Raw genomic sequence first — 15900 nt, 5'->3', positions numbered from 1 at the left:
ACAACAGGGCTAAACTCCAGGCTCACAGAGCTGTACAACAGGGCTAAACTCCAGGTTCACAGAGCTGTACAACAGGGCTAAACTCCAGGGTCACAGAGCTGTACAACATGGCTAAACTCCAGGGTCACAGAGCTGTACAACAGGGCTAAACTCCAGGCTCACAGAGCTGTACAACAGGGCTAAACTCCAGGCTCACAGAGCTGTACAACAGGGCTAAACTCCAGGCTGACAGAGCTGTACAACAGGGCTAAACTCCAGGCTGACAGAGCTGTACAACAGGGCTAAACTCCAGGCTCACAGAGCTGTACAACAGGGCTAAACTCCAGGCTCACAGAGATGTACAACAGGGCTAAACTCCAGGGTCATAGAGTTGTACAACAGGGCTAAACTCCAGGCTCACAGAGCTGTACAACAGGGCTAAACTCCAGGCTCACAGAGCTGTAGAACAGGGCTAAACTCCAGGCTCACAGAGCCGTAGAACAGGGCTAAACTCCAGGGTCACAGAGCTGTACAACAGGGCTAAACTCCAGGGTCACAGAGCTGTACAACAGGGCTAAACTCCAGGCTCACAGAGCTGTACAACAGGGCTAAACTCCAGGGTCACAGAGCTGTACAACATGGCTAAACTCCAGGCTCACAGAGCTGTACAACAGGGCTAAACTCCAGGCTCACAGAGCTGTACAACAGGGCTAAACTCCAGGGTCACAGAGCTGTACAACAGGGCTAAACTCCAGGGTCACAGAGCTGTACAACAGGGCTAAACTCCAGGCTCACAGAGCTGTACAACATGGCTAAACTCTAGGGTCACAGAGCTGTACAACATGGCTAAACTCCAGGGTCACAGAGCTGTACAACAGGGCTAAACTCCAGGGTCACAGAGCTGTACAACAGGGCTAAACTCCAGGTTCACAGAGCTGTACAACAGGGCTAAACTCCAGGGTCACAGAGCTGTACAACAGGGCTAAACTCCAGGCTCACAGAGCTGTACAACATGGCTAAACTCCAGGCTCACAGAGCTGTACAACAGGGCTAAACTCCAGGCTCACAGAGCTGTACAACAGGGCTAAACTCCAGGGTCACAGAGCTGTACAACAGGGCTAAACTCCAGGGTCACAGAGCTGTACAACATGGCTAAACTCCAGGGTCACAGAGCTGTACAACAGGGCTAAACTCCAGGCTCACAGAGCTGTACAACAGGGCTAAACTCCAGGCTCAGAGTTGTACAACAGGGCTAAACTCCAGGCTCACAGAGCTGTACAACAGGGCTAAACTCCAGCCTCACAGAGCTGTACAACAGGGCTAAACTCCAGGCTCACAGAGCTGTACAACAGGGCTAAACTCCAGGCTCACAGAGCTGTACAACAGGGCTAAACTCCAGGCTCACAGAGCTGTACAACAGGGCTAAACTCCAGGCTCACAGAGCTGTACAACAGGGCTAAACTCCAGGGTCAGAGAGCTGTACAACAGGGCTAAACTCCAGGCTCACAGAGCTGTACAACAGGGCTAAACTCCAGGGTCACAGAGCTGTACAACAGGGCTAAACTCCAGGCTCACAGAGCTGTACAACAGGGCTAAACTCCAGGCTCACAGAGCTGTACAACAGGGCTAAACTCCAGGCTCACAGGGCTGTACAACATGGCTAAACTCCAGGGTCACAGGGCTGTACAACAGGGCTAAACTCCAGGGTCACAGAGCTGTACAACAGGGCTAAACTCCAGGCTCACAGAGCTGTACAACAGGGCTAAACTCCAGGCTCACAGAGCTGTACAACATGGCTAAACTCCAGGCTCACAGAGCTGTACAACAGGGCTAAACTCCAGGGTCACATGCTGTACAACAGGGCTATAATCCAGGGTCACAGAGCTGTACAACATGGCTAAACTCCAGGGTCACAGGGCTGTACAACATGGCTAAACTCCAGGGTCACAGAGCTGTACAACATGGCTAAACTCCAGGCTCACAGAGCTGTACAACATGGCTAAACTCCAGGGTCACAGAGCTGTACAACAGGGCTAAACTCCAGGCTCACAGAGCTGTACAACAGGGCTAAACTCCAGGTTCACAGAGCTGTACAACAGGGCTAAACTCCAGGGTCACAGAGCTGTACAACAGGGCTAAACTCCAGGCTCACAGAGCTGTACAACAGGGCTAAACTCCAGGCTCTCAGAGCTGTACAACAGGGCTAAACTCCAGGCTCACAGAGCTGTACAAGAGGGCTAAACTCCAGGCTCACAGAGCTGTACAACAGGGCTAAACTCCAGGCTCACAGAGCTGTACAACAGGGCTAAACTCCAGGCTCACAGAGCTGTACAACAGGGCTAAACTCCAGGGTCACATGCTGTACAACAGGGCTATAATCCAGGGTCACAGAGCTGTACAACATGGCTAAAGTCCAGGGTCACAGGGCTGTACAACATGGCTAAACTCCAGGGTCACAGAGCTGTACAACATGGCTAAACTCCAGGCTCACAGAGTTGTACAACATGGCTAAACTCTAGGGTCACAGAGCTGTACAACATGGCTAAACTCCAGGGTCACAGAGCTGTACAACAGGGCTAAACTCCAGGCTCACAGAGCTGTACAACAGGGCTAAACTCCAGGTTCACAGAGCTGTACAACAGGGCTAAACTCCAGTGTCACAGAGCTGTACAACATGGCTAAACTCCAGGGTCACAGAGCTGTACAACAGGGCTAAACTCCAGGCTCACAGAGCTGTACAACAGGGCTAAACTCCAGGCTCACAGAGCTGTACAACAGGGCTAAAATCCAGGCTCACAGAGCTGTACAACAGGGCTAAACTCCAGGCTCACAGAGCTGTACAACAGGGCTAAACTCCAGGCTCACAGAGCTGTACAACAGGGCTAAACTCCAGGCTCACAGAGCTGTACAACAGGGCTAAACTCCAGGGTCATAGAGTTGTACAACAGGGCTAAACTCCAGGCTCACAGAGCTGTACAACAGGGCTAAACTCCAGGCTCACAGAGCTGTACAACAGGGCTAAACTCCAGGCTCACAGAGCTGTACAACAGGGCTAAACTCCAGGGTCACAGAGCTGTACAACAGGGCTAAACTCCAGGGTCACAGAGCTGTACAACAGGGCTAAACTCCAGGCTCACAGAGCTGTACAACAGGGCTAAACTCCAGGGTCACAGAGCTGTACAACATGGCTAAACTCCAGGCTCACAGAGCTGTACAACAGGGCTAAACTCCAGGCTCACAGAGCTGTACAACAGGGCTAAACTCCAGGGTCACAGAGCTGTACAACAGGGCTAAACTCCAGGGTCACAGAGCTGTACAACAGGGCTAAACTCCAGGCTCACAGAGCTGTACAACATGGCTAAACTCTAGGGTCACAGAGCTGTACAACATGGCTAAACTCCAGGGTCACAGAGCTGTACAACAGGGCTAAACTCCAGGCTCACAGAGCTGTACAACAGGGCTAAACTCCAGGTTCACAGAGCTGTACAACAGGGCTAAACTCCAGGGTCACAGAGCTGTACAACAGGGCTAAACTCCAGGGCCACAGAGCTGTACAACAGGGCTAAACTCCAGGCTCACAGAGCTGTACAACAGGGCTAAACTCCAGGCTCACAGAGCTGTACAACAGGGCTAAACTCCAGGCTCACAGAGCTGTACAACAGGGCTAAACTCCAGGCTCACAGAGCTGTACAACAGGGCTAAACTCCAGGCTCACAGAGCTGTACAACAGGGCTAAACTCCAGGCTCACAGAGCTGTACAACAGGGCTAAACTCCAGGGTCATAGAGTTGTACAACAGGGCTAAACTCCAGGGTCACAGAGCTGTACAACAGGGCTAAACTCCAGGCTCACAGAGCTGTACAACAGGGCTAAACTCCAGGCTCACAGAGCTGTAGAACAGGGCTAAACTCCAGGGTCACAGAGCTGTACAACAGGGCTAAACTCCAGGGTCACAGAGCTGTACAACAGGGCTAAACTCCAGGGTCACAGAGCTGTACAACAGGGCTAAACTCCAGGGTCACAGAGCTGTACAACATGGCTAAACTCCAGGGTCACAGAGCTGTACAACAGGGCTAAACTCCAGGCTCACAGAGCTGTACAACAGGGCTAAACTCCAGGCTCACAGAGCTGTACAACAGGGCTAAACTCCAGGGTCACAGAGCTGTACAACAGGGCTAAACTCCAGGGTCACAGAGATGTACAACAGGGCTAAACTCCAGGGTCACAGAGCTGTACAACAGGGCTAAACTCCAGGGTCACAGAGCTGTACAACAGGGCTAAACTCCAGGCTCACAGAGCTGTACAACATGGCTAAACTCCAGGCTCACAGAGCTGTACAACAGGGCTAAACTCCAGGGTTACAGGGCTGTACAACAGGGCTAAACTCCAGGGTCACAGAGCTGTACAACAGGGCTGAACTCCAGGCTCACAGAGCTGTACAACAGGGCTAAACTGCAGGCTCACAGAGCTGTACAACAGGGCTAAACTGCAGGCTCACAGAGCTGTACAACAGGGCTAAACTCCAGGCTCACAGAGCTGTACAACAGGGCTAAACTCCAGGCTCACAGAGCTGTACAACAGGGCTAAACTCCAGGCTCACAGAGCTGTACAACAGGGCTAAACTCCAGGCTCACAGAGCTGTACAACAGGGCTAAACTCCAGGCTCACAGAGCTGTACAACAGGGCTAAACTCCAGGCTCACAGAGCTGTACAACAGGGCTAAACTCCAGGCTCACAGAGCTGTACAACAGGGCTAAACTCCAGGCTCACAGAGCTGTACAACAGGGCTAAACTCCAGGCTCACAGAGCTGTACAACAGGGCTAAATTCCAGGCTCACAGAGCTGTACAACAGGGCTAAACTCCAGGCTCACAGAGCTGTACAACAGGGCTAAACTCCAGGCTCACAGAGCTGTACAACAGGGCTAAACTCCAGGCTCACAGAGCTGTACAACAGGGCTAAACTCCAGGCTCACAGAGCTGTACAACAGGGCTAAACTCCAGGCTCACAGAGCTGTACAACAGGGCTAAACTCCAGGCTCACAGAGCTGTACAACAGGGCTAAACTCCAGGCTCACAGAGCTGTAGAACAGGGCTAAACTCCAGGGTCACAGAGCTGTACAACAGGGCTAAACTCCAGGGTCACAGAGCTGTACAACAGGGCTAAACTCCAGGCTCACAGAGCTGTACAACAGGGCTAAACTCCAGGGTCACAGAGCTGTACAACATGGCTAAACTCCAGGCTCACAGAGCTGTACAACAGGGCTAAACTCCAGACTCACAGAGCTGTACAACAGGGCTAAACTCCAGCGTCACAGAGCTGTACAACAGGGCTAAACTCCAGGGTCACAGAGCTGTACAACAGGGCTAAACTCTAGGCTCACAGAGCTGTACAACATGGCTAAACTCTAGGGTCACAGAGCTGTACAACATGGCTAAACTCCAGGGTCACAGAGCTGTACAACAGGGCTAAACTCCAGGCTCACAGAGCTGTACAACAGGGCTAAACTCCAGGTTCACAGAGCTGTACAACAGGGCTAAACTCCAGGGTCACAGAGCTGTACAACAGGGCTAAACTCCAGGGTCACAGAGCTGAACAACAGGGCTAAACTCCTGGCTCACAGAGCTGTACAACAGGGCTAAACTCCAGGCTCACAGAGCTGTACAACAGGGCTAAACTCCAGGCTCACAGAGCTGTACAACAGGGCTAAACTCCAGGCTCACAGAGCTGTACAACAGGGCTAAACTCCAGGCTCACAGAGCTGTACAACAGGGCTAAACTCCAGGCTCACAGAGCTGTACAACAGGGCTAAACTCCAGGGTCATAGAGTTGTACAACAGGGCTAAACTCCAGGGTCACAGAGCTGTACAACAGGGCTAAACTCCAGGCTCACAGAGCTGTAGAACAGGGCTAAACTCCAGGCTCACAGAGCTGTAGAACAGGGCTAAACTCCAGGGTCACAGAGCTGTACAACAGGGCTAAACTCCAGGCTCACAGAGCTGTACAACAGGGCTAAACTCCAGGCTCACAGAGCTGTACAACAGGGCTAAACTCCAGGGTCATAGAGTTGTACAACAGGGCTAAACTCCAGGGTCACAGAGCTGTACAACAGGGCTAAACTCCAGGCTCACAGAGCTGTAGAACAGGGCTAAACTCCAGGCTCACAGAGCTGTAGAACAGGGCTAAACTCCAGGGTCACAGAGCTGTACAACAGGGCTAAACTCCAGGGTCACAGAGCTGTACAACAGGGCTAAACTCCAGGGTCACAGAGCTGTACAACAGGGCTAAACTCCAGGCTCACAGAGCTGTAGAACAGGGCTAAACTCCAGGGTCACAGAGCTGTACAACAGGGCTAAACTCCAGGCTCACAGAGCTGTACAGCAGTGCTAAACTCCAGGCTCACAAAGCTGTACAACAGGGCTAAACTCCAGGGTCACAGAGCTGTACAACAGGGCTAAACTCCAGGGTCACAGGGCTGTACAACATGGCTAAACTCCAGGGTCACAGAGCTGTACAACAGGGCTAAACTCCAGGCTCACAGAGCTGTACAACCGGGCTAAACTCCAGGGTCACAGAGCTGTACAACAGGGCTAAACTCCAGGCTCACAGAGCTGTACAACAGGGCTAAACTCCAGGCTCACAGAGCTGTAGAACAGGGCTAAACTCCAGGCTCAGAGTTGTACAACAGGGCTAAACTCCAGGGTCATAGAGCTGTACAACAGGGCTAAACTCCAGGGTCACAGAGCTGTACAACAGGGCTAAACTCCAGGCTCACAGAGCTGTACAACATGGCTAAACTCCAGGGTCACAGAGCTGTACAACAGGGCTAAACTCCCGGGTCACAGGGCTGTACAACATGGCTAAACTCCAGGCTCACAGAGCTGTACAACAGGGCTAAACTCCAGGCTCACAGGGCTGTACAACATGGCTAAACTCCAGGGTCACAGGGCTGTACAACAGGGCTAAACTCCAGGGTCACAGAGCTGTACAACAGGGCTAAACTCCAGGCTCACAGAGCTGTACAACAGGGCTAAACTCCAGGCTCACAGAGCTGTACAACATGGCTAAACTCCAGGCTCACAGAGCTGTACAACAGGGCTAAACTCCAGGGTCACATGCTGTACAACAGGGCTATAATCCAGGGTCACAGAGCTGTACAACATGGCTAAACTCCAGGGTCACAGGGCTGTACAACATGGCTAAACTCCAGGGTCACAGAGCTGTACAACATGGCTAAACTCCAGGCTCACAGAGCTGTACAACATGGCTAAACTCCAGGGTCACAGAGCTGTACAACATGGCTAAACTCCAGGGTCACAGAGCTGTACAACAGGGCTAAACTCCAGGCTCACAGAGCTGTACAACAGGGCTAAACTCCAGGTTCACAGAGCTGTACAACAGGGCTAAACTCCAGGGTCACAGAGCTGTACAACATGGCTAAACTCCAGGGTCACAGAGCTGTACAACAGGGCTAAACTCCAGGCTCACAGAGCTGTACAACAGGGCTAAACTCCAGGCTCACAGAGCTGTACAACAGGGCTAAACTCCAGGCTCACAGAGCTGTACAAGAGGGCTAAACTCCAGGCTCACAGAGCTGTACAACAGGGCTAAACTCCAGGCTCACAGAGCTGTACAACAGGGCTAAACTCCAGGCTCACAGAGCTGTACAACAGGGCTAAACTCCAGGGTCATAGAGTTGTACAACAGGGCTTAACTCCAGGCTCACAGAGCTGTAGAACAGGGCTAAACTCCAGGCTCACAGAGCTGTAGAACAGGGCTAAACTCCAGGGTCACAGAGCTGTACAACAGGGCTAAACTCCAGGGTCACAGAGCTGTACAACAGGGCTAAACTCCAGGCTCACAGAGCTGTACAACAGGGCTAAACTCCAGGGTCACAGAGCTGTACAACAGGGCTAAACTCCAGGCTCACAGAGCTGTACAACATGGCTAAACTCCAGGCTCACAGAGCTGTACAACAGGGCTAAACTCCAGGGTCACAGGGCTGTACAACAGGGCTAAACTCCAGGGTCACAGAGCTGTACAACAGGGCTAAACTCCAGGGTCACAGGGCTGTACAACATGGCTAAACTCCAGGGTCACAGAGCTGTACAACATGGCTAAACTCCAGGCTCACAGAGCTGTACAACAGGGCTAAACTCCAGGCTCACAGAGCTGTACAACATGGCTAAACTCCAGGCTCACAGAGCTGTACAACAGGGCTAAACTCCAGGGTCACTGAGCTGTACAACATGGCTAAACTCCAGGGTCACAGGGCTGTACAACAGGGCTAAACTCCAGGGTCACAGGGCTGTACAACAGGGCTAAACTCCAGGGTCACAGGGCTGTACAACAGGGCTAAACTCCAGGGTCACAGAGCTGTACAACATGGCTAAACTCCAGGCTCACAGAGCTGTACAACATGGCTAAACTCCAGGGTCACAGAGCTGTACAACAGGGCTAAACTCCAGGGTCACTGAGCTGTACAACAGGGCTAAACTCCAGGCTCACAGAGCTGTACAACAGTGCTAAACTCCAGGGTCACAGAGCTGTACAACAGGGCTAAACTCCAGGCTCACAGAGCTGTACAACATGGCTAAACTCCAGGCTCACAGAGCTGTACAACAGGGCTAAACTCCAGGGTCACAGGGCTGTACAACAGGGCTAAACTCCAGGGTCACAGAGCTGTACAACAGGGCTAAACTGCAGGGTCACAGAGCTGTACCACATGGCTAAACTCCAGGCTCACAGAGCTGTACAACATGGCTAAACTCCAGGCTCACAGAGCTGTTCAACAGGGCTAAACTCCAGGCTCACAGAGCTGTACAACAGGGCTAAACTCCAGGCTCACAGAGCTGTACAACAGGGCTAAACTCCAGGGTCACAGAGCTGTACAACAGGGCTAAACTCCAGGCTCACAGAGCTGTACAGCAGTGCTAAACTCCAGGCTCACAAAGCTGTACAACAGGGCTAAACTCCAGGGTCACAGAGCTGTACAACAGGGCTAAACTCCAGGGTCACAGGGCTGTACAACATGGCTAAACTCCAGGGTCACAGAGCTGTACAACAGGGCTAAACTCCAGGCTCACAGAGCTGTACAACTGGGCTAAACTCCAGGGTCACAGAGCTGTACAACAGGGCTAAACTCCAGGCTCACAGAGCTGTACAACAGGGCTAAACTCCAGGCTCACAGAGCTGTAGAACAGGGCTAAACTCCAGGCTCAGAGTTGTACAACAGGGCTAAACTCCAGGCTCACAGAGCTGTACAACAGGGCTAAACTCCAGGCTCTCAGAGCTGTACAACAGGGCTAAACTCCAGGCTCACAGAGCTGTACAGCAGTGCTAAACTCCAGGCTCACAGAGCTGTACAACATGGCTAAACTCCAGGGTCACAGAGCTGTACAACAGGGCTAAACTCCAGGGTCACAGGGCTGTACAACATGGCTAAACTCCAGGGTCACAGAGCTGTACAACAGGGCTAAACTCCAGGCTCACAGAGCTGTACAACATAGCTAAACTCCAGGGTCACAGAGCTGTACAACAGGGCTAAACTCCAGGGTCATAGAGCTGTACAACAGGGCTAAACTCCAGGGTCATAGAGCTGGACAACCGGGGAACAGTCCAACGTCCATGCCAAACGAGGTCCATCATTGAATTAATCCCATGTGCCCATGCTTGGCCAATGTTCCTAAACCTTTCAGTCCAGAGCAGGTGGAACAAAAGCATTAAATAACTGGTAAAAATAATTGGTGCATAAGATCCACTCTCACAATCAATTCCCGTCATTATCTGTAAGGAGTTTGTACGTTCTCCCATGCCCATGTGGGTTTCCTCTGGGTGCTCCGGTTTCCTCCCACATTTCAAAGACATATGGTTAGGGTTAGTAACTTATCGCCATGTTATATTAGCGCCAGAAACACGGCGATACTTGTGGGCTGCCCCAAGTATATCCTTGGACTGTGACGGTCATTGACGCAAAACAACACGTTCAGCAGGATGTTTCGATGTAAATGCGATCAGCAAAGCTCATTTTTCTGCATTCTGTTGGGTACCTAGAGCAAAATTCCACACCTCTGGCAACTTACCTATTTGAATTGCCAGCCTCCGGTCAGATTGATTAGTATATCCCCACCGGAAAACATTTAGGAAAGATTCAAAGCACATTCATTATCAAAGAATGTATAAATCATGGACTGTAAGATTTGTCTGCTTACAGGCAGCCACAAAGCACAGAGAAAGAGAGAAGTGAAAAATACATCGTGTAAACAACAGAAACAAGCCAACAGCATTATGAGCCAGACTGGGTCCGAGATTTGCTCGTGGAGCAGCCAGAGTAGGCCCAGGCCGAGCCTCGGTCCCCAGTTTTCACATCAGTGAAGGAATGAACATTCGTGGGAGAGGGAGCAAAATTAGCTTGTCCCTTGTCTCCGTACCCGACACTCGGGGCTTCCAGTCTGTCTGGGTCGACATTGAAATTTTCCAAGCACCGAGCAGTTCCACGTTCTAGAACTGTAATCCTGGTGCCCCAAATCGCCTGGACTGCCCTGCCCAAAGCTGTCTCAGTCACACCACATCAGCTCAGTGCTTCGTTCGATCCAACCTCGCGCCCAGATTATGTGGACGGGCATGAAAACTCCTCTGCGTCGACTGCTCTCCAAATCACTCACCCATCTCCAGTAGCAATACCAACACTGTTAGCGAAGCTGGCATCTCAAACCAGCCTCACCTCCGCCTGCCTCCTTACAGTCTGTGGCAACAGTGAACCACAATTTGCTTCATGAAAGAAGTTACAAGTCGTGTTTTTAGCTGATTCTCTTGCCTTATGGTTTACCAGTAAGTTGTCACATATCCTCAGAAGACCGCTGCAGACCACTGCTTAATGCATTGTACTTAGTCATGGACCGAATATGTGTTAGTGTCTGAAGTCTAATAGCACCCCTCCCCAAGCCAACAGAGGCTGTGATTCCAGGACAAGTTTTTCTCTCCTGTTAATTTCCTTCCGTTCCTCCAATAATCTGAAAGCATTCTCTGGTGCACATTCCTCTTCCCACACTCATGTCTGGCCACACACCAATATATTCCATCCCAAGCCTTTTCAAATGATCACCCACCCTCGGGCCCCTGTTTGATCTGCCTGACAGAAAACTCCGTCCGTAACCTGGTCCGGCTGTCCCGCTCAGCTAGAGGAGGGGAGCTGGGGGCCTGGCCCTCCATAAACCAGCTTCAGTTATTGGCTTATGATTGTCACGTTGCGACAGCCAGGCAGGTCCGACGAGGCAGAAGAAAGACAGACAGAATGCAGAGTATAGGTCGCAGTTACAGAGAAAGTGCAGAGCAGGTTGTCAGGGGTCATGACAAGGTAGACTGGGGAGATCAGGAGTTTGTTTGTGAATGTTTGGGAGGGCCATTGAGGAATCTGAGAACAGCGGGGTCGATGCTGCTTTCAAACTTTTCTATTGTCTCCCCCAAGGAAGAGTGAGGTGAGGCGGTGGGAGGGGACGAGATGAGAGTGGCGGTCTTCCGGAGGCAGCCGGAAGTGTAGGCAAGTCAGTGGAATGGAGGCTAGTTCTTTGTGATGGACTGGACTCTGTAATTTCTTGCAGACGTGAGCAGACTGGTTGCCACACCAAGATGCAATGCGTCCGGTTAGGAAGTTTTCATTGGCTCACTGTAAAGACACATAGCCAATTTCAAGCCTCCATTCTAATCCTGGATAGCCAGCCTTCTGTTTAGCTGTTCAGACCCCTGCCAATATATCTCCTCACTACGTTGCCCTCCCCAGCTTCAATACCTTGTGGACAACCTGGCTTCAAGAATTTAAATGTATTTTCCTTTGTAGTTAATTTTTAATCTGCCTCCCACCTTCGTTGCAGATTTACAGCTGGATGGACAGTTTGGTTCTCGAGTTTCCCAATTTGGTTCAGAAGCTGCAGATTGGGACATCCTTCGAAGGCCGCCCACTCTACGTGCTGAAGGTATGGGGATGGCTGACGGCGAGCTGCTGTGACCTGAACACACTTTATCAATAGACCTGTAAGCTCAATGACATTCCAGATCACCTCCCCATTGATGACCTTTTATCTAGTGATTCTTATTCCAACTACCTTCATGTGATTTTAAAAAAAGGCCCTCCCAGAGAATGTTCCGGCACCAACGAAAGGAAAATATTCCTACATTTCCATTTCCCTGGTGGACATCACCCCAACTCCTGGCAGATGAAAACAGGATTGGTTGGTCTCCTCTCTGGGACATGCAGAGGGTCGTCCATACTTGCCTCAGCTGCACCAGCTCCCCGTCGCCATGTCTGAAATATCCTCTTGGACAGCCGTTCTTGTTGTAACCACCTCTCCTTCACTTTGGCAGTTCAGCACTGGAGGGAACCAGCGCCCCGCCATCTGGATCGACAGCGGAATCCACGCCCGTGAGTGGGTGTCCCCCGCCAGCGCCATCTGGATGGCGAAGAAGGTAATGGATGGCTCATTGGGAGCGTGCGAGGCAGTGGGGCCAGACACACTCGTGACTAGTAACAGACGGCTCATTGGGAGCGTGCGAGGCAGTGGGGCCAGACACACGCGTCACTAGTAACAGACGGCTCATTGGGAGCGTGTGAGGCAGTGGGGCCAGACACACTCGTGACTAGTAACTGACGGCTCATTGGGAGCGTGCAAGGCAGTGGGGCCAGACACACTCGTGACTAGTAACTGACGGCTCATTGGGAGCGTGCGAGGCAGTGGGGCCAGACACACTCGTGACTAGTAACTGACGGCTCATTGGGAGCGTGCGAGGCAGTGGGGCCAGACACACTCGTGACTAGTAACAGACGGCTCATTGGGAGCGTGCGAGGCAGTGGAGCCAGACACACGCGTCACTAGTAACAGACAGCTCATTGGGAGCGTGCGAGGCAGTGGGGCCAGACACACGCGTCACTAGTAACAGACAGCTCATTGGGAGCGTGCGAGGCAGTGGGGCCAGACACACGCGTGACTAGTAACAGACGGCTCATTGGGAGCGTGCGAGGCAGTGGGGCCAGACACACGCGTCACTAGTAACAGACGGCTCATTGGGAGCGTGTGAGGCAGTGGGGCCAGACACACTCGTGACTAGTAACTGACGGCTCATTGGGAGCGTGCAAGGCAGTGGGGCCAGACACACTCGTGACTAGTAACTGACGGCTCATTGGGAGCGTGCGAGGCAGTGGGGCCAGACACACTCGTGACTAGTAACTGACGGCTCATTGGGAGCGTGCGAGGCAGTGGGGCCAGACACACTCGTGACTAGTAACAGACGGCTCATTGGGAGCGTGCGAGGCAGTGGAGCCAGACACACGCGTCACTAGTAACAGACAGCTCATTGGGAGCGTGCGAGGCAGTGGGGCCAGACACACGCGTCACTAGTAACAGACAGCTCATTGGGAGCGTGCGAGGCAGTGGGGCCAGACACACGCGTGACTAGTAACAGACGGCTCATTGGGAGCGTGCGAGGCAGTGGGGCCAGACACACGCGTCACTAGTAACAGACGGCTCATTGGGAGCGTGCGAGGCAGTGGGGCCAGACACACGCGTCACTAGTAACAGACAGCTCATTGGGAGCGTGCGAGGCAGTGGGGCCAGACACACGCGTCACTAGTAACAGACGGGTCATTGGGAGCGTGCGAGGCAGTGGGGCCAGACACACTCGTGACTAGTAACAGACGGCTCATTGGGAGCGTGCGAGGCAGTGGGGCCAGACACACGCATCACTAGTAACAGACGGCTCATTGGGAGCGTGCGAGGCAGTGGGGCCAGACACACTCGTGACTAGTAACAGACGGCTCATTGGGAGCGTGCGAGGCAGTGGGGCCAGACACACTCGTGACTAGTAACAGACGGCTCATTGGGAGCGTGTGAGGCAGTGGGGCCAGACACACGCGTCACTAGTAACAGACGGCTCACTGGGAGCGTGCGAGGCAGTGGGGCCAGACACACTCGTGACTAGTAACAGACGGCTCATTGGGAGCGTGTGAGGCAGTGGGGCCAGACACACGCGTCACTAGTAACAGACGGCTCACTGGGAGCGTGCGAGGCAGTGGGGCCAGACACACTCGTGACTAGTAACAGACGGCTCATTGGGAGCATGTGAGGCAGTGGGGCCAGACACACATGTCACTAGTAACAGACGGCTCATTGGGAGCGTGCGAGGCAGTGGGGCCAGACACACTCGTGACTAGTAACAGACGGCTCATTGGGAGCGTGCGAGGCAGTGGGGCCAGACACACGCGTCACTAGTAACAGACGTCTCACTGGGAGCGTGCGAGGCAGTGGGGCCAGACACACGCGTCACTAGTAACAGACGGCTCATTGGGAGCGTGCGAGGCAGTGGGGCCAGACACACACGTCACTAGTAACAGACGGCTCATTGGGAGCGTGCGAGGCAGTGGGGCCAGACACACGCGTGACTAGTAACAGACGGCTCATTGGGAGCGTGCGAGGCAGTGGGGCCAGATGTGCATGTGACAAGTAAAGTGAATCTTCACCTTTCCTGTTGGTGTCTTGTTCAGTCTCACTGTTTGCCGTGTATTGTTCACGCAGCCGCTCTACCTGTTTTCCTTACTCCGTCCGTGTCTCTTTTCTGCTGTTCTGTTCCTCACCAATGCTTACACAGGGTGAATTTCCACAGGGGTTCAACGTTCCTCACCAATGCTTACACAGGGTGAATTTCCACAGGGGTTCAACGTTCCTCACTAATGCTTACACGGGGTGAATTTCCACAGGGGTGTAATGTTGCCACCGTACAGACCTGTATATGCCAGGATTGTGCCCCTTTCCCTCTGGAGCATTGGGTCTGCTAGTGTTAGTCTGACTTTAACCCAGGACCAGACACCATGTCTTCTCTCTCTGACAGATCTCTAGTGAGTACGGCCAGGATCACTTCATCACCTCACTGTTGCAGAAGGTGGACATCTACATGGAGATCCTGGTGAACCCTGACGGCTATGTGTACACATACACTGAGGTCAGTAACACAGGCTTCCTGCTTGATCGTTTCTGATTTGTTGTAAATTACCCCTGGAGCAGGCAGACCAGCACAACCCCACCTCCATCCCTTTTCACCTTATCGTGATTATGAAGGCTGATGAAAACAAGTAAGGGTTCAGGAAATCCACCTGCCTGTGATTTATCCCATTTTAACCCGACCCCAGAAAATGAGCAGAGAGCAGCTGCCACAAATTCTCTCTCACTTGTTCACCAGTGAATGTGGCCAGGACTCTTTCGTCTTGTGAACATTATCTGTTGTCTTCATAGCTCCAGAGAAACTGCTCTCACTCTTGTGAAATGATTTGGAAAATTCAGAGCCTGTAAAAGCTATGAAAACCGCTGTCTCTTTCTCTTCTCTCTGCTCTGCCCAGGCATTTTCATGAACTTCAACTATCTTGAACTTTTGTTTGGTTGCCTTTTAAGATTCAAGATAGTTTAATTTCATTTCCTGTGCACAAGTGTAAAGAAGAACGAAATAGTTATTACTCAGAACTGATGCAGCACAAAGAAGACACACGAAAGATAAAGAACACAAGAAAAAATACATGAACACACATAAATATAAATACATGTGAGAGCTTATATACACAGATTGGTTGTATGCCCATACAGTGTCACTAGGCTGTATATCCAGTGACTGACAGGAAGTAATAACCTAGTGGTGGAGGTGTTGATCAGTCTTATTTTTGGGGAAACTAACTGCTTTTGAGTCCAGGGGTCCTGGTGTGGACGCTACATAGCCCCCTCCCTGATGAAGTGGGACAAATTGACCAGGTATGGGATCCTTCATGATGTTACTGGCCCTTTTCAAGATGGCCTCAAGACAAAGCCGTAATACAGTGCCCTGTGGCTCTGGGTGCTGTAAGATTCATTATAAAACAGAAAATGTTGGAGACACTCAGTAGGTCAGAC

General features: G+C 52.0%; 1 protein-coding gene across 1 annotated transcript in view; it reads left to right on the top strand.

Moving 5' to 3' along the window:
• LOC132404298 (carboxypeptidase A1-like) overlaps positions 1–15900 on the top strand; it is a 55816-nt gene that overhangs the window by 28907 nt on the left and 11009 nt on the right. The window contains exons 5-7 of the mRNA XM_059988471.1: positions 11848–11949; positions 12338–12439; positions 14855–14965. Coding sequence (XP_059844454.1) covers positions 11848–11949; positions 12338–12439; positions 14855–14965 — 315 coding nt within the window. The remainder of the gene's footprint in view (positions 1–11847; positions 11950–12337; positions 12440–14854; positions 14966–15900) is intronic.

The sequence above is a fragment of the Hypanus sabinus genome, chromosome 13, assembly GCF_030144855.1.
Source record: "Hypanus sabinus isolate sHypSab1 chromosome 13, sHypSab1.hap1, whole genome shotgun sequence".
In the NCBI taxonomy this organism is placed as follows: domain Eukaryota; kingdom Metazoa; phylum Chordata; class Chondrichthyes; order Myliobatiformes; family Dasyatidae; genus Hypanus; species Hypanus sabinus.
This window is presented reverse-complemented; position numbering and strand designations above follow the sequence as displayed.